This window comes from Ictidomys tridecemlineatus, chromosome 10, assembly GCF_052094955.1.
Source record: "Ictidomys tridecemlineatus isolate mIctTri1 chromosome 10, mIctTri1.hap1, whole genome shotgun sequence".
NCBI lineage: Eukaryota > Metazoa > Chordata > Mammalia > Rodentia > Sciuridae > Ictidomys > Ictidomys tridecemlineatus.
In genome coordinates this window covers 51090214-51108800 of record NC_135486.1, presented here as the reverse complement: position 1 = coordinate 51108800, position 18587 = coordinate 51090214, and the positions used below count along the sequence as shown (strand labels likewise).

At 37.2% G+C, this 18587-nt stretch overlaps 1 protein-coding gene across 1 annotated transcript in view; it reads left to right on the top strand.

The window, feature by feature from the left end:
- The window catches only part of Enah (ENAH actin regulator), a 123863-nt gene extending 110004 nt beyond the window's left edge, over positions 1–13859 (top strand). Inside the window, exons 14-16 of the mRNA XM_078024677.1 lie at positions 1128–1206; positions 2928–2985; positions 3872–13859. Of these exons, the coding sequence (XP_077880803.1) occupies positions 1128–1206; positions 2928–2985; positions 3872–3909 (175 nt within the window). The 3' untranslated portion in view covers positions 3910–13859. The remainder of the gene's footprint in view (positions 1–1127; positions 1207–2927; positions 2986–3871) is intronic.
- The last annotated feature ends 4728 nt before the right edge of the window (positions 13860–18587 follow it).

Genomic DNA, 18587 nt, shown 5'->3' with positions numbered 1-18587 from the left:
TTGTTGGATAACATTATCAGAAAGTTATTGTTTTCCTTTGTTCATATAAGAAGATACCTAATACCTATTCATAATGACATTTTAAGCAGTACTATGTTTGGGTATTAAAATAAATTAACCCAGTATTTTGTTTTCATGAGCAATGCCTATGGGCATTATATTTTATGAATTATGAAATTATAACATTGAAAAAGTTCAGATTTCTAATGTTGGAACTCTCCAAAATTGAAGATACATGTGGGTTTAATGAATGGTCTTGAATTATATTGACTTATGATTCTTAGAGATTGGCCACTTCTGTGCTAAACCAGAAAATAAAGGAGAACTTCGGGTCTTCCACTCAGGATTTTTCTCTTATTGCCAGTATTGGAGAGGGAGACATGACTGATTTATTTGGTGTTGAAACATTTGCTTAAAATATGCCTAATCTCTAAGACTTGTCATGTAAAATTTTTAATAGAAGCTAAGTTTTTTTTAAGTGTGTAATTATTATTGGTCATTAGCTTCTATCATTTCCTTGTTGAGTTTTTTTTTAAAACCATGTAAGTTTTTAGAAGTACTTGGTCTGAAACAGCATTCAAATAATGTCTCTATAAAAACCTTATAGGGAAATAGCCACATAGCCAATTAGATATGAATGTACTGCTAATCTTATCATTCTTTCAACATTCTTGTTTGTTTTAATGCTAGAAATGGAATCAGGTGAGGGCTGGGGAATATAGCTCAGTTGGTAGAGTGCTTGCCTTGTATGCACAAAGCCACAGGTTCAATCCCCAGCACCACCAAAAAAAAAAAAAAAAAAAAGGAATAAAAAGATACAAAGAAATCATGCTTACTAAAATGTTTTCTTCCTGCAAACTGAGGCATAGAATTTGTAAACAGATGTGTATTACAGTAAATATTCAAATTTTTGTATTTTTCTTTTTATTGATTAATGTAAAAAAGTGAAAATATTGGTTTTCTGTTCTAATCAGTCCCATGATTTTGACACTTAACTTTTTAACAAAATGTGTTTTATTTAAGAAATGTGTTTAAATCTGGTGTTGGGTTGGTAAAGTTACAATTTTTTATGAGCTCATAGAATCATAAGTGTGGTTTAACCTATCCTGGAAATTACATTTGTACAGACCAAAATCCACACCCTCATCACAGCCCAGTGCCAATGGAGTCCAGACAGAAGGACTCGACTATGACAGACTGAAGCAGGTGGGTGCTTTCCTTTATTTGGACTAGTTTCTTTTTAAAAGATACCTTGTATGTATAAGTGCATTGTAAGCAATTGTAAGAAAACCATGGGCTTCTACTTTCCCTTACCATTTTGGGGAAAATGGGCTCAACAAATCTCAGTTTGGTAAGAATGTGAGGAGATAAGCACTCTCGTATACTTCTGCTTTTTAAGAGGCACTTTGGGGAAGCAACTCAAAAGCCATTGACTCTAGCAATTTCATGTCAAGGAATTTATGCAAAGTATTATGAGAATATACAGGTAACAAAACAAATGTGTGCAGTTATCTCAGTTTTTTAAAAGAAAAAGATATTGTTTATACTTTGAATACATAATGCACTATATTTAATACCTATATACTCAGGAAGGAGTAACAGGTGATGAGATTGCAAGTTTTAAAGTCTTATTTCTAAGAGATGAAATAATTTTTTTTTAGATAAACCTAATTTTTGAACTGAAAAACTATTTGAAATGTTAAATTTTATGTAATTTGAAAGGAAAGCATTTGGTCATTGATAATCAAGACTTTGTTTTGCTTTATATTAAGTATGTCTTTCATTTCTTGAAAATGCTTTAACATTGAGCATTTGCACACGTTTGAACATATGGTAAATTCTTAATTTACCTGAAGTAATGGAGTAGAAAAAGGTAATAGATTGAATTTGAGGGATTATTTGAAGTTTAATCTGAATAAGTATATCTATAGCTCACATTAATAACCATTGTGTCTCTTTCCTTGCTATTTTATAATTGAAAATTTTTTTCATTAATGAATCTTAACAGAGCAGTTTAATTTTTCCTAAAGTAATGCAATGTTAAAGTCACATAATTTAAAACTAATCCTTCCAAAGATAGTTATTTTTCACCAATTTAGCTTCAGATCCACAGTTCTTGAAGAAGTATCCAAGGCATCCCTATTAAAACAGAAATATAATGTAGACAACATACATGTTTTAAGTTTTTCTAGTAATATTTTTTAAATGGTGAAATTAATGTTTTACTTGACCTGATGTATTTGAAATAAGCTCATTTCAATATATTATTAATGTATTTGAAATTCTATTGTTATTTCACATTATCTTATTCATACTAAGTCTTTGAACTCTGGTTCATATCATTTGAACTAGCCACTTTCAAGTGCTCAGGAGCTATGTGTGGCTGGTGCCTTCTGTGTTGGATGGTGTGGGTCCAGCAGGGTTCTGTCCTTCTTTATCTCTGCTTCATTAAGCCAGCCCCTGAAAAATCCTAAATGCTCTCCAAAAGAATCCTAGATTCTTTGAAGTATTGCTTGCAGCTATGGTGATTCCTAAGAAATCCCCATACTTAACACCAGGTAACCAATATTTGCCAAGAGCCGATTATCCAGTAACATCCTCCTCCTTGAAACTTCTTTTATATATTACCTTTCAGACTGCTACCAGAGGACTGTTGTCTTTTCTAAAAACTATTTGAATCATACTTTTCACTGGATAACAAAATAGTTATTTTAGTTTTGGAAAGCATTCTATTTCATATCTTGCTAGGCTAGAATAAGCAAAGATTGGAAAGGAGAAATGTTAAAACAAAATTTACCAAAGTTGGACTCTGGAAACAAAAAATGGCTCATCCCATTTTTTAACATTCTTAAGATTTTTATATGAATAAGAAACCTTTTAGTAGTAATTTCTCTTCCCCAACCTGGTGTTTTTCTCTAATATTTTAGGACATTTTAGATGAAATGAGAAAAGAATTAACAAAGCTAAAAGAAGAGCTCATTGATGGTAAGTCTTTGAGTAAATTTGCTACCTCTTTAAAATATTAAGAAGAGCTGTGTTTAAGAAAATGCAAATAAAGAAAATTTTTATTACTTAAAGATAATAACTTTATCATAGTATCAAGCTCTTTGTTTGGCTTAGGATATCCGGGAGGAGCTCTCCGGCTTATAATGGAAATTATTTCTAAAAATAAGGATAAATAAGATCCTTAAGTTTCAAATATTGTCTGTTATTTGAAAAACTGGATGGGAAAATTTTTTCTTTAGGTTACCTCTACTCGTGTATCCCACTGTCCTCTTGATGTTGAGCCCACAGAATTGGGTTTTTGGTTTCTTTTTTGTATACTAAAAGGAAAATAAATAAATGTATACACTTTAAGAATTAGTATCATCTGTGTAATAAAACAAAGATCTAGATAATGAAAGCTGCAAAAATCAATGTATTGACAAGCACAGTGCTGCTTGCCTATAATCCCAACAGCTCAGGAGGCTGAGGCAGGAGGATCTCTGGAGTTCAGAGCCAGCCTCAGTAACTTAGTGAGGCCCTAAGCAACTCAGTGAGACCCTATTTCTAAATAAAATACAAAATAGGGCCGGGGAGATGATTAAATGCCCCTGGTTCAACACCTAGTACCAAAAAAAAAAAATCAGTGTACTTGAATATAATCCTTAAAATTTCTTAAGAATTAGTTACTTAGGCTGGAGTTGTGGCTCAGTGGTAGAGTGCTCGCCTAGCACTGTGAGGCACTGGGTTCGATCCTCAGCACCATGTAAAAATGAAATAAAGATATTGTGTGTCCACCTACAACTAAAAAAATAAATTTAAAAAAAAAAGAATGAGTTACTCATAGCACCTTGTAGTTGTATTTACTTTCAATCCTTTTTCTTTCCAGCAATCAGGCAGGAACTGAGCAAGTCAAATACTGCATAGAGAAGCAAACTAAGGAGAGATACAGAACTTTTTAATCTGGAGAGAAAAAGAAAAATTTCCTAGAATCCTCCTACTTTTCCCTCCCCCTCCCCCCAACCCCACAATGATTTTATGAGCTGTAAGAAGAAAATGGAGACAACCAGTCAGAAGGAGGGAGAAACCGACATCCTCTGAAAGCCTTCAGATATTATGACTCTGGTGATCAGTTATTTCCCTCCCAGTTTGCTGCTTTTTTCTGACCTTTACCACAGGATGGAAGAGAGTCGTATATGAGTTCCTGTTAACAGTTATGCAGAAAATACTAAGCTCGTCAGGCAAGATCACCGTGCATTGAAATATTTTCATGTTGAGATAAAACTGCACATTTTCCACAATCCATTGCTAAAATAAAGAAGAGAAAGGCTTATGAAGTTTTTTTTCGCCCCCTAGAGAGTGCTGATGAAGAATTTAGCAAGTTCTGCTATTGTATTGTAAATGTTTCTCAGGTTTGTCTTCCTATCATATTTGATATTCCATGAATAATGAGATCAGCCCTGTGTAGGTTAAGATCATAAACTGGAACAAATGAAATTATATTTGCTTTCAAAGGGTGATATTTGTCAGAAAGTGTCCTAAAAATGATTGGTCCAGCTTGAGGAATTTTAGAATGATAGGAAGTCTCTCAAGTTAGCCTTCATGCAATTTTGTAGTTTAAAACATAAAATTCATCCAGAATTTAAAGATTTAGATGCCTTCCTAAATTGTTACAATGCTTTACCAAATCTATGACTTCTACATAACACAAACCAGTGGTCAAATGTAAAACAATATACTGTAGATTTACTGTAGGTTTTCAACCTTTTTTAGATTTATGCATGTGGACATTTTTATAATGTACTTACAATCACCACAATGTTAGCTTTTTTAATTGCAAACAGTAATGCATGACACACTAATATGTAGTGGCCTTTTCAAGGCTGAGTCCCAGGGAAAACATTTTGTAGAATATAGGGAAATGGGAGGAAGGGAAGGAATAATTTTTTATTTGAAGTTAATTTCTGCACTATCTTTTTTCTCAATTACCTGCATGAATAATAATGAGGAATATTTTGTGACTTTAATTGGTAAATATGTTAACAAAACCAAGTACTTAACCTTTACATCATGTCTTCAGCTATTTGTATTTTAACCGGTAATTTCAATGGTCTGAAACATGATACTGAGTTTCACATTAATTAAATCTTATTGTGGAACTCAAAAGAGTTTGATCACTGAATTTGGCAGTTATTAATACCTAGGTACCCCTGCATTGATACAGGTGTTCAAGTACATGTTCCTGATGATGCAGCTGCTTTTGAATTTTGTTATGTTGAAATATAAGAAATAACAATGATGGCGGCAATTAAGGTCACAGAAACCATTAGCTAAAGGGAAACCATTGAAGAGTTCTGCAGTTTTCTTTTTTAACAAAGTGAGACTTCGGTGGTGGGAAGGAGTAAGATACTTTATTATCACCCTGTGTTGGGTGTGGGTGGGTGTGCGCTTGCCTGCGGTGTGTGTGTGTGTGTGTGTGTGTGTGTGAGATCCACTCCCTTCTCTTTGAAACTGGTAAGATTAAAATAGGGCAGAAATCCTATATGTTACAATTACAGATTTCTGGAAAATTTAGGAAATCAACCATTCTCCAGGCTCTCCATCTTATGCTTGAGTTGTTATGTGCCATAATTGCTTTGAATTCTCTTATAATCAAATCTTACACTAAAATTCGGGAGAAATAATCCACCTTCATCTGCTTTCTAGATTTTGTACATCTCAGTTCTAAGACAAAGCTTATTGATAGCATAATTTTCTACACTCTGCAGATTTGCAGTTGTTACCACTACAAAAAAGTTTGAGGAAATTTTTTCCTTGTTAAAATAGTTTCTGTTTCTGTAGAAACTTCATTTTTAGATTAAACTGTGATGGGTGAACTATCATAATTCAAGAGTAAACAGGTCTTTTTTCTATCAAGTATTCATTGTCATGTGATAGTAGTAAAGGCATTAAAGATGCAGCAAGCTTATAAATTACTATTCTCTAAAGGAAATAGGAGGCATTTTCATCTTTATTATTGTTCTTTTAGACACTTTGATAATATAAATGTTTATGTCCCCTATTAAATCTGGTCAGAAATCACTTTTGATTTTGTTGGGTAAGTTAAATAGTCTATAGTGGGTAGAGTACTGAGTACAAGTGGTCCAAAGGTAAGGTTAAAAAACTAAAATAAAATTCTAAATCTTAAAAGAAACTGGTTTATGCACTAAACGTTTTGTGCCTTGGTCTAATATTAACATGATGTCTGTGTAAAATGACAAAAAAGAACCAGTGTTGAATCATGCTATATTTTCCATCATTGTGCATTATCCCAGACTGCTAAATGTGTTCCTTTCAAGAAGTTTGAACTACTCTACACTTTTGCTGTCATATATGACAGTCCTGTTGTTGTTAGAGATTTCAGTAATTAAAATGGGAAACAGAAGCTTAAGGTATTTTCCTAATCAAAACTATGTCCTTGGAACCACATTATTATGATGGGTTTTGTGCTCTTATACATTGGATGTCTTAAGCTGAGTACAGTTTAGGGATCCCTTCTAATTACAGGAAGGTACTGCTTTCCTCAACACTGTGATCTGACCTGTGACAAATCTGTACTATACACTATGTAAATGGCTAACAAGTCAATTGCAAACAAACTGAATGTACAAATCTTAGTGCTGGTGCTGAAATCTCTTCAGAATAGTCATCATGATTTAAAAGTTTGTTTAAAAATTTGCAAGCATCAAGTGTCAATCAAAAATTAAGATGAAACACTAATGAATGTTGAATTTTCATGCTCTAGGTGTACTTCCTTTTTAGATTTTTTCAGTTCTCTGCTATTTTTACCATAACTGTTTCATTTAAATTTCCTACGCGCTAACTTCATTTTGTGCGATTGAAATAAAATTGCAGTATATACATGTTGCTCGTTTGTGACAGTTAGATGATCTTCTGAAATAATTTGTTAGTTCTAAAATATAAGTTACCCTGAATGTAAAAAAGAAAAAAAAAAAAACACCTTAAGAGTCCAAGATTTCACTACTTAAAGTTTACATATCACTATTTCCGTATGTTATTGTTGTTTGAAGATTTCATAAAAGTCAAAAATACTAAATAATGAATACAAAGGGAATGTATGACAATGTATTTACTTTTTGTTTGAAATAACTGTTGGGTGTCCCCATTTGTCTTATTTTCTCAGTACAATTTGACACAGTGTCACAGTTGAGGTTATAAATGTTTGATTCTATTCCACATTCAACATTGTGGGCAGATACTTTGATTCATTTGTACATTAAAATTTTTTCTTTGTGTCATTTGCAAGTTAAAAGACATTGGTAAGGGGCATTATTAAGTAATTTTAAATGTAGTAAAATCAATATCTGTATTGTTTATTCTATATGCTGGTTTCTCAAACTAGTTTTGCATATATAACCAGCAGTAATTTTGTCTATTATAATAAGTATTCATTTTGAGTTCCATTTTAAAATTGTGACTTCACTAGAAAGTTGACCTTTTATCAGACCCCAGTCGTGTCCGCCCCCCCCCCCCCCCCACCGCCCCTGTTATCTTCTCCTCTTTTGTGGATTGCACGTTCCTATTATTCATTTACATTTGTAATCATTAGGGAGCCCACTGTTTTAAAAATACCATTTTTCTCTCTGTCCCATCTCAAGTTTGGGCTTCTTTTTGTGTCAGAATGTTTTCTATAAACTAAAATCACTGTACATTCAAAAATTAAGCAACACATGCTAACCTTTTAAATTTGCCTAGTTGCAGTATTTTGTCTCCTAAGTTTTATATATAGCAGTGCCATTGGGAAGAATTGGCCTTTCTATGAAACACGGTTTACAAAGGTGTGCTAAAGGAGCTCTTTAATTCATTCTATGGCTATCATAACTTTATAGCCTCATTACCCTTAAATTCTACTATGTGCTGTCATTTTTTTTTTTTTTTTGCTTATCAAGAAAACATGAAGGAGCTCTTAATTCCTTTGTGCAGCTATTAAAAAAAAAAGAAAGAAATTTCACTTTACAAAAGAAATTTACTCCAGCATTGACTTCCAAAGTCCAAATCTGATCCTAGTTGTACCATTTTGTTTTTAATAGATTAGTATCTGTGCATCCCCCTAAAGCTCTGAGAAATGAGAAAAGGATCCTAAAAGTGTATTGAAATTACTGATATTTAATACCTCTGACTCTTCACCGAAGCCATTTATTACTTATAAGTTAGACATGTTTGATGTCAAAACTTGATATATTTATAAGAAATCTCTGTGACGAAGTGAACAAAAATTTTCTAGGTTCATTTGATTGCATAAAGACAGAGGACATTTTTAAGTTTTTTTTTTTTTTTTTTGATTAAGAAGCTCAACCCCTCAGGAAAAGCCATTTATTTAAGCCAAGCATTGTGTGTAGTCTGTAATGCAAATTTTGTTTACTCCCTGTGATCTCATAATTTTTGAGATGTAAAGAGATTTTTTTTTAATACTGCATTGGAAAAAATAAAAGCTCCAAATTTTATAGTATAAAATTGACTTTAAAAAAATAGAAAGCAAAGATTCTGCAGTAAATCTAGTTTGATAATAGTCACCATCAGTGGAACACTAAAGGTCAAGCCACGAAAGAGGAAAAATGAGCCCTTTGGAAATAGAAAATTTGAAAACTGCTTAAGTATGAACTATGTAAATCATCTTCCTAAATCATTTATAAGTAACAGACATTGTGAAAGGGTAATAAAATGACTGGGTCATGATGACTTAGCTAGTTTTAAGAATTTGCCACATTTATTGGTTCTTTCTTTTTTTGGTGGTATGGTGATTGAAACCAAGGCCATGTACATGCGAGACAATCACTCTACCAACTTAGCTATGTTCCCACCCCTTATTGGTTATTATTTCTGTTGACATCTGAAGGAACTGATATTGATACATGTGAAAAACATGGAAAGGAAAAGATTACTTTTCAATTATTACATTTCTGTTGCACAAAAACCTTCTAAACTCAATGGTTAGAATCACAGAAGGCACATCATAGGCCTTGAGTTCTTGCTGTTAACAAGAACTCAAGGAATAAACACTGAAACCTTAGCCTAATGTTTGAACCAAGGATAAGTCACTGAGTAGCACCCTAGTTTTTTTTTTTCTTCTTTCTTTCTTTCTTTCTTTCTTTTTTTTTTTTTTTTTTTGAAACATTTTGAATAATCAGAACATAGTTGGAGTCTCTGGAAGCTTCCCATGTAGAACTCAGGATTACTGAGTAGAAGAAGAAAACCCAGAACCCAAGTAAGATAACAGGAGAGAACAACCTACCTCAGTTGTGCTCTCTTCCCTACTAGTTGGAAAACTCAGAATACACTAGTAAACCTGTCACTTAATTCAGACTTTTCTCAACAAAAATTAAGTTCTGAGGCTAGAGCTTTCAATTTTAATAAAAATTATTAGAAGCTTTTGTATCTCATTAGCCAGGTTTGTTAAATTGTATTTGTAACAAAACATCTGTGTATAGGTGACAGCTTCATCATTTGTCGTGTTGTAAATCTGATTTCACTATTTCCCTTAAAGTCTTTGAAAGATTTCTTTAACAGAGGATGACAAAATTCTAAAAATACATATTTTTAAAAATCCACTAATGGCGATTACAGAATAAGTAATGAATTGTTTTGTTTGGTATTAGTCAATAGTTGCTTTTCCAAGAAGTCTTAGAATATATAAAAGATTGTGTGATTTTGAACTTTGTATTGAATAGGAAGTAGCATTTAAATGAAAACTACATTGATTGGTGCTTATATTGAAGGATATTTAGTACTCCATAAGGTCCAAAAGTTTCCGTTCAAATTGACAGAAACTCCAAATAGGTTCTTGGTTTACCTTTAAAATGTGCTCTAGGCCTGGTGGATGTAGCTCGGTGATAGAATGTTTACATAGCATGTACAAGGCCTGGGGTGCTATCCTTAGCATCGTCTTTTCTCTCTCTTATGAAATAAGTATGTCACAGAGGCTTTTAAAATTTTTTGTTCTTGCCAGGCGCGGTGGTGCTCGCCTGTAATCTCAATGGCTCAGGAGGCTGAGACAGGAAGATCACGAATTGAAAACCAGCCTCAGCAACAGCAAGGCACTAAGCAACTCAGTGAGACCCTGCCTCTAAATAAAACACAAAGTAGGGCCAGGGATGTGTCTGAGGTTGAGTGCCCTGGAGTTCAATCCTCAGTTGTTGTGGTGGTTGGTTGGTCTCTAAAGAACACCTGCTGTTCACAATCTTTAGTTTGCATCTATGGATCTCCATCTCCACCTGGGGGCTGGAGTTGTGGCTCAGTAGTAAAGTACTTGTCAACATGTGTGAGGCACTGGGTTCAATTCAAGTCTCAGCACCATCTGTCAATAAAATAAAGGTCCATCAACAACTAATAAAAATATTTAATAATTTAAAAAACCTACCCACCCACTCCCTGCAACTTTAAAGGCATCTTCAAAATTTTGCAAGTCATTTCAGGGGAGAAATATCAGCTATGATTTTCATCACCACAGCCTGGTTGAACCCAGGTTCAGACTTAGTTTGTTCTGCTGACTAAGGCATTAGGTGTTTTACCTTAAAGTCAGGTTTGTCTGCTCTGGGGGCAAGTTAACCCAACATTGTCATTGCAAACCTCATCTGATTGCTGCTAGTTGTGAAGCCTCCCCAATACCAGTGGTTGGGCACTTCAGAGAAGTCAAGTGTGAGATTGTGCAGAACTGAGCTTCTCATCAGCTGCCCTTGGAATATTGGTTTTAGGTACTGAGTTTGCAGCTAACATTTCCACGGAGAATAATAATTTAATCTGGATATTTACGAAGGGTTAGATATTTAAGAGAAAGCCACATTAAAATCTAGGTATCATTTCCTTTCTACTTACTAAAGGGGTAAGAGTTACAAGCCTCAGCCAGTAGTTGACAATTTGGTTTCCCTACTATAGACTCTCTGTGCCTCATTGTAACTTAAAATTGCAAAAGTGAAATTTGGAGATATTTGTGCCTCGCTTGAAATAACTGAAAAAAACGTGGTAAAAACTTACACCCTAGGTATGAATAAGGAAAAGTTAATGGATGATCATTCTGAGGTCAGTGTGGTGTAAGCGTTAGTGACATGTTTTTCCTCTTGGCATCATCATTCATGTGCTATGACAGGTTGAAATCTAGCCGTCTGCTTGGTAGCTTCTGTGGATGCAACATTCAGGAAGGCCAGTCTCAGTGATATAATGGAATCACATCAGACCCAATTGGGATATGTCAGTGACAGTCCTTTGGACTCTATAGTTGAGGTATTTCTAAGTTAGCAGACTTTGCAGAGTTGGTTGGAGTGCAATAGCTGTCCTTTCATTTCTTGGTGAGAATGCACTTCAGTGGCTTTCAAGTCCCTGAACTTGCTGTACTGTTTATTCTCTCACTGCCATCTTTGAGTGGAAAAAAAAGGGACATTACTTCCCCCTCTCCACCTTTCTTATTTATATTTTAGTATGTAAATTCTATTCCTTCCTGCTTCCTTTTTTTTTTTAACCCAGAATACACTGTTAAAGCAATTTCATGACAGAGAAACCTTTTGATGCCATTTGAGTGCTCTGAGCCTTACTTCTTAAGTAATTGGATAAAACTAGAGCAAAGTCAGAGACTGAAATAGAAGGTTTGGTATTATAAAAGATGGATTCTGTTTGATAAGTTCTTTTACTGTGTGTGTGTGTGTGTGTGTGTGTGTGTGTGTGTGTGTGTGTGTGTGTGTGGAATTCAGTTCTTGTTAGCAATAAGAAGACATGGTCTTCATGGTGTGTTTGTCAGGGAGAGTCAAGTGTTTTCTAACAAAAGTGAGCTAGGAAGAAAACTATCTTGAGACGTCTGTAGTTGTTGCAAAACATTTCTATAAAATCAATTTAATACATGTTTTCATAGCTTTTTTTTCAAGGAAGCGTCTGCAGTCTAATAGAAACTTGCTGACAGTCTCTCGTCTATAAGGTGTGCTATGAGCAGAGCAGAATTTCAGGCAGAAATTTCACTGATGACTTGTAGTTCAAGGTTTTCTGTTTCCTCCCACAAGGAGGCTTCACAACCCTCTGTTTGACCTAAATAGGAGCTAGTTCCATTGTGCTTTCTGCTGACCCTGGGGGTGGAAGTAAGGGCCAGAATGAGCATATGAATAAATGGCAGGAAAGCTTTGTTGGTGTTTTTTTTGTTGTTTGTTTGTTTTTGTTTTGGTATGTCAGACAGCAAATTTTATTCAGTTTACAAAATTATTGAAAGGATTGAAGAAGCTAAAAAAATGGTGTAAAAGAGATTTCCTATAATTGTAGGGAGTAATTATAGGGAGTTATTGTCACACCTTGGACTGAAGGAACATGATAGAAGATTGAGTTATCTAGTGCCCAGGCAAGCTGGTCATCAAAGCTGCTGAATTAGAACCTCTGGCATCACTTTGTGGGACTCAATGCATGGCCATCACCGCAAATTATACTGACCTAAGAATCAGTCTATTGAGCTTGTCCTCCATGACATTTGTCCTCCATGACATTTTTAGCTTTTTTTGCTACTGTGACCCAACACCTGATAATACTTAGAAGAAGAAAAGTTTAAAAATATGGCACCTCACAGTTTCAGAGATCTCAGTCCATAGATAGCCAACTCCATTCCTCCGGGCTTGGGAGAGGCAGAACATTCCTGCTAGAAGGGTGTGGTAGGTCAGCACTTGACCACAAGAAGCAGATATTTTTGGTTTTTGCGTGATGAGGGAGTCCGTGATGATCCTCAGAACTGTATCCAGTCTCCATTGTGAGTTTTAGAATGTTAAATACATTTTCTTTTCAAACCTACCAAGTTGATAGACCAAAAACATATACTGAAATAGCACAAAAGATAAAATTTAAAGGGGATTTTTCTCATGGTCCAAATGGTGGTGAGAGCCCATGACTTTGATAATATACACTGGAATTGGAATCAAATCTCATTTACTGCAAATTTTAGAACTAGAAATGTGCAATGTGCATTTATGTCCTTAAAAAATTATGCAGAGCTCTTTTCTTTGTTAAAGATGATAAGCATTTGCAGCCCTTGAACTGGGACTTTAAAATCAGGAAGAGAGCCTCTGCAAGTGGCATGCACTGAAATCACATTCTAAAAGTTAAGGTAGACTCAAATGTATACCAACTATTTTAATTATGAACCATTTAGAGTAAAAACTTCTGGGTGTCGTATTTCATGGAGTCTGTGAATTACACCTGAATTCATGAGAAAGGAAACTGGTTGCAACTGGCTTAAGTCAACATGTTAAAAATTTCTACTTGATTGACTCAAATGATTTGAAAGTCCAAATAAAACATGATATCATTGTCAGGAAACATCATCTTCTAAGCTTGTTATCTACTTTTAAGAAGGGAAAGTGGAAGAGAGAGTGAGATATGAAGCCAAAGTAGGATCAGACAGCACCTGAGTTTTGCACCAAAGTTTCAAATGTGAATAAACAAAAAGGAGGACCATTTGTAAGCCAACCTAGGAGGACTTGCCAGAAAGTAGCAGCCCCTGCTACACAATACAGTGCCTTCAAAATGATGCTCTGTGTGAATTGCATGCAATTTCATGTAACCCTGAAGTGTAACCTGTATGTGCATGATCTGTCTAGAATGTGTAAAGTTAAGATTCAGCAGAAAGGGGCATAGCTCTGTCACTGATGGATCAGTGAGCCTGCTGAAGTCGTTGGACTTTGTGGCTTGGGTCTGAACCCTCACACCCCTGAGTCTGCATTAAACAACCTTGTTGAAATTCAATTCATCTCTCCCTTTCAACTTTCCTACTTTACAGCTTTGCTGGTTTTAACTGCTTCATTCTTCTGCTTCTTGGTATCCTTTCTTCTTTTGAAATAAAAAGACTAAATACTTAATTCAAAGGAGATCTGTGTTTATTTTACCAAAAGTACATGACATGAAAAAAAAAAAAGAATTCTGTGTTCTGTTTCCTTGATTGTTATTCTGCTGAGTTCTAAAAGCTGGAGGAGCTTGCTATACCCGTCCGTCCTGTGTTCCCACCCTTCAGGAAGGAGGGTGTTGAACAATCTGCCTTTGTTTCCTGGAGTGCTGGGCTTACCCCTAACAAGGTTGCCAGAAACCCGGTGATGTCTTCACTGGAGGCATTCTAAGGCCACAGTACAGGCTGTAAGGAGCAACTATTGATAGATCAGATTCCCTGGGACTACCAAATACCTGTGTTTATTGGGGTCAAGTGTACTGAGTTTGTAACTTAGGACTGGCACCCTTGCAGAACCACTCAGTGATGTTTGGGGTTAGAGAGCTGAAGGTATACGGAAGCCTTCGTGTTCTAGTTTGTTTCCTTCCTGTTCCTCAATGGCTTTCCTGAGTGGCCAGCTGCTTTCAGCTGAGAGCACTGAGAATTGGTTTATGAGGAGCCAGTATGTTAGTATAAAGGATGTTATCATTTTAATGGCCACACTTTAATTTCTGTACAATGTCTTTATTTTCATTTGCTGAAGTCAGGGATGGAAAGAAGGCTCGGGTCCTTTTGTAGACCTAGAGTCATTTCCAGTTGTTTCCATAGCCTCCTTTCTACATAGGCTGGATATGTTAGCTTTCCAGCACGGTGACAAAATGCCTGAAATCATCAAAGGAAGAAAGGCTTATTTGGAGTCAGATGTTTCAGTCTCTGGCCACTTGGCCTTGCTGAGGGCCTCTGGCAGCCCAGTACGTCGTGGTGGGAGCGCATGGGAGAAGAGGCCTGTTGACTTCATTGTGACTGGGAGCACAGAAGTGACAAGGGTCCCAACATCCTCCGTAAGGGCACACTCCAGTGACCTATCTTAACTTTCACTAGGCCCATCTCTTACGAGTTCTACCATGAGCTGGGATTGGGGCTTAGTGGCCAAAACATGGCCTCAAAAGTATGAGGCACTGGGTTTGATCCTCAGCACCACATCAGAATGAGTAAATAAAGGCATTGTGTCCATCTACTACTAAAAAAGTATTTAAAAAAAGTTTTGTTTACTAACTGCCACTGGCTGGGGACCAAGCCTGGAACATGGACCTTTGGAGAACATTCCATATCCAAACCATAGCACAAAATATCTGTCTTTAAAGACAGATATTTTGTGCTATGGTTTGGATATGGAATGTTCCCCAAAGGCCCATGTGCTTGAAAAGGTGCCCCAAGATGCACAGTCCCACAGGGGACTGTGGGAGAAAGCACTTTGACCTTGCAAACAGGAGCTCACCCTGATCCTTCTGTTGTCTTTGATGCTTTTCACTCCAGACTCAATCCCGTTGTCTGTAGCAGAGGTTGTATTTGAGAACTGATGAGAAGATGCGAGAGGCCCCTCCAGTCTAAATAAGACACTCTCCTTGGAGCTCATTGGCATGAAGTTGGGTTTCCTAAGATGCTGCACTAGTGTTCCTAAGACACAAGGTCTCAGTAGCTGCCGCAGGATGGGCCAAGGTGCAGGCTGCTAGGCAGAATAGGCACTGAGTTCTGGGACTTTGGCTTCAGCATTTGTTTTCTCAGCTGTAAAGTGAAGTATCCAGGTGTTTACAGGTGGATTCAGCTTGGGCTTCTGTGGTTTCAGGTAACTTAGGGCTACCTGGCTTGAGGGTCCCCAACACAGGTAACCTGAGCCATTGGTGACATTATTACAGCACTCTTAGGACAGCCTGTCACCTCAATGAGAACTGTACACCCCAGGTACAGAGAGGTCACAAGGGCAAAATTCAAGGCTCCTCTCAGGTTAAGGGAACTATGAATTCATCATGTCTCCTTGGTCAGGGGGCTGTCATAGCAGAGAGCATTGGCTGAGGGGTAAAGGAGGGTTGAACTGCTTTGTAAAGCCACTCTTGTGGCAAAAGGAGGCATTGAAAATCTATTAGAAGCTGTTTTCATATCTGGAAATATGAGTGTGATTATCGTTCTTGGATAACTATAGTCATAAATTATTCTCACCCCTCCCCCAGTGAATCTGAGGAGCTGGAGAGCCACCTGTGATGTGTAACTCAGTGTTAGGCCTCTCCTGTGTGCTCCTGAGACTGGTTGGAACCTTGCACACACAGTTCTGTCATAACCCACTGGGAGCGTGAGATGAGGGCAGGTCACCACCAGCTGGGACAGATGTGTCCCTGTTGACAGGCCACCAGAACCCCATGAAAGGGTACTAACAGGAGTCTCCACAGCCAGTGCTGCCCATCATATTTTGGTGTGTATTCTCCCTAAACTTTTTTTTTTAAATATCATTTTTAGTTATAGGTGGACACAATGACCTTATTTTATGTGGGGCTGAGGATCGAACCCAGTGCCCCGAGTAAATGCTAGGTGAGAGCTCTACCTCTGAGCCACAACCTGGGCCCCTCCCTAAAATTTCAACTGGAGTTAAACCTATAGTCAGAAAAATGTGTATGTGCCCACGTATATGCACACACAAAAACACAAAGCTCACTGACTTTTGACCACATACACCATTTGACCAGCACCCAGGTAATATACAACCTTGTCAAGACCCCAGACGCTCCAGCCACTGTCCATGGCTGCCAGGTCTACCCTTCTGAATTCTAACCCCATACTTGCCTGCTTTTGTCCTTTTTATAGATGAAACGATGCCTGTTTGTGTTTGGCATCTCTCCCTCAGTACAGATTCATCCATGATGTGTAGTGGTGGGTTGTCCATTCTCGTTGTGATTTAGTGGTTCCCAGCTTGGGGCTATTATGGATAGTGTTGCTATGAATATTCCAGTCAGTGTCTCTGGTGAACATATGGAGGCCTTTCTTCTGGGAATGTAACTAGGAATAGACGTGGTGGGCCACAGCAGATGCCCATTTCAGTTCTAGTGGGCACCTTCCCACTCTTCAGAGACACTCCACCAGTGTTGGGAAGCCACTTACAGCACGTGGCAGCCCCCTTCTGTGATTGGCCTATGGCCAACAGCAGACATCAAATGAGAGAACTAAACCTGTCACACCTCTAATGGCATTCTTGTTCCGTGTCTCTGAAACACAGAAGTAAGTTTCTAACACAATTTCCTTTCCTTCTCACCAACAGTACGACTCATGACTTGTGTCTACATTTATTATAAAGAATTTGCTTCGGGGCTGGGGGTTGTGGCTTAGCGGTAGAGCTCTTGCCTAGCATGTGTGAGGCCCTGGGTTCGATCCTCAGCATCACATAAAAAAATAAAATAAAGGTATTGTGTCCAACTACAACTGAAACAAAATATTAAAAAAAAAAAAGAATTTGCTTCAATAAGATGAGTTTCTTGCCAGGCACCGTGGTGCACACCTGCAATACCAGTGGCTCAGGAGGCTGAGGCAGAAGGGTTGTGAGTTCAAAGCCAAGCTCGGCAATTTAGTGAGGTGCTAAGCAACTCAGTGAGATCCTATCTCTAAATAAAATACAAAAAGGGCTGGGGTTGTGGCTCAGTGGTTCAGTGCCCTTGGGTTTAATCCCTGGTACAAAAAAAAAAAAAAAAAAGAGTATCAACTCAATGAGATTATGATTTTTAATCAATTTCCTTTTGCTACTTAGTATCATGTAGGAATATGGGGCAGATTTCTATTGGTAAATTCTGAAAAGTTGCCACTCATGGCAAGAGAGATGAGACTGTTGATGCAGCTGCTGGTTGGGGTTTTTTTGTTTTGTTTTGTTTTGTTTTCCTAAATGATAGTCAGGAGAGTTCCTATGGCCTCATTATGGGATGGGAATTTGACTGGAGGAGGCAATTCTGCCCTTTCTCCAGTAATCTAAGTATTGAGGGTACAGGCTGGTTAAGACAATGTAGTGTTAAGTGTCCATTTTTAGCAACATGGAAAATTATTATTTTTTAACTGGAAGCTGTTGAAAATCCCCCAAATTCCTTTGCTCTTTTTAGAAAAAAAAGACTTTTCCATTTAATATTATCTCACATCATATCTGATTATTAATATCAGGCATGTTGTTCAGCAAGTGTCCAGAGGTTTGGATTTGGGCAGTGGATGGAACTGGTAATGAGATCCCTCCCCTTTTCGGATCTCTTCTCCTTGGTAAACATTTAATGGTTCAGTGTCTCAGATGCTTTCTTGTAACCTGTGAAGTGAGCGAAGGATAAAAATAGCTACTTGGAAATGCCTCCAAGGTAACAAAAGGCAAGGAGAGCTGGAATTTCAGAGTTTAGAGCTGCTTCCGGGAATCCTCACAGATTAAAGCAGCAGGGTGGGTGCTGAACAGCAGGGATGGGATTGGGCTACAACTCAAAAAGCAAGATTATGGGGCTGGGATTGTGGCTCTGTGGTAGAGCGCTGGCTAGCATGTGTGAGTCACTGGTTCGATTCTCAGCACCACATATTCAAAAAACAAAATAAATAAAAGGTCCATAATAACTAATAAAAATATTTTTAAAAAATAAAAAGCAAGATTATGAAGATGTGTGCAAAAGGCCCAAGGATCCCAGAACTCTCTACTAGTGTTTAAGATTTGGGGTAACCATGGAAATCAGCTCCAGCTCTACCCATGGTCCAGCCAGTGGTGACAGCCCAGAGGCAGCTTGTCATTGGCACAGCAGGTGCCTTTCAGCCTTACCTTACAACCTCACCTGAAGGAAGCTCTGAGTGTAGGGAGGGTGGGGTGTGATTGGAATTCAGTCAA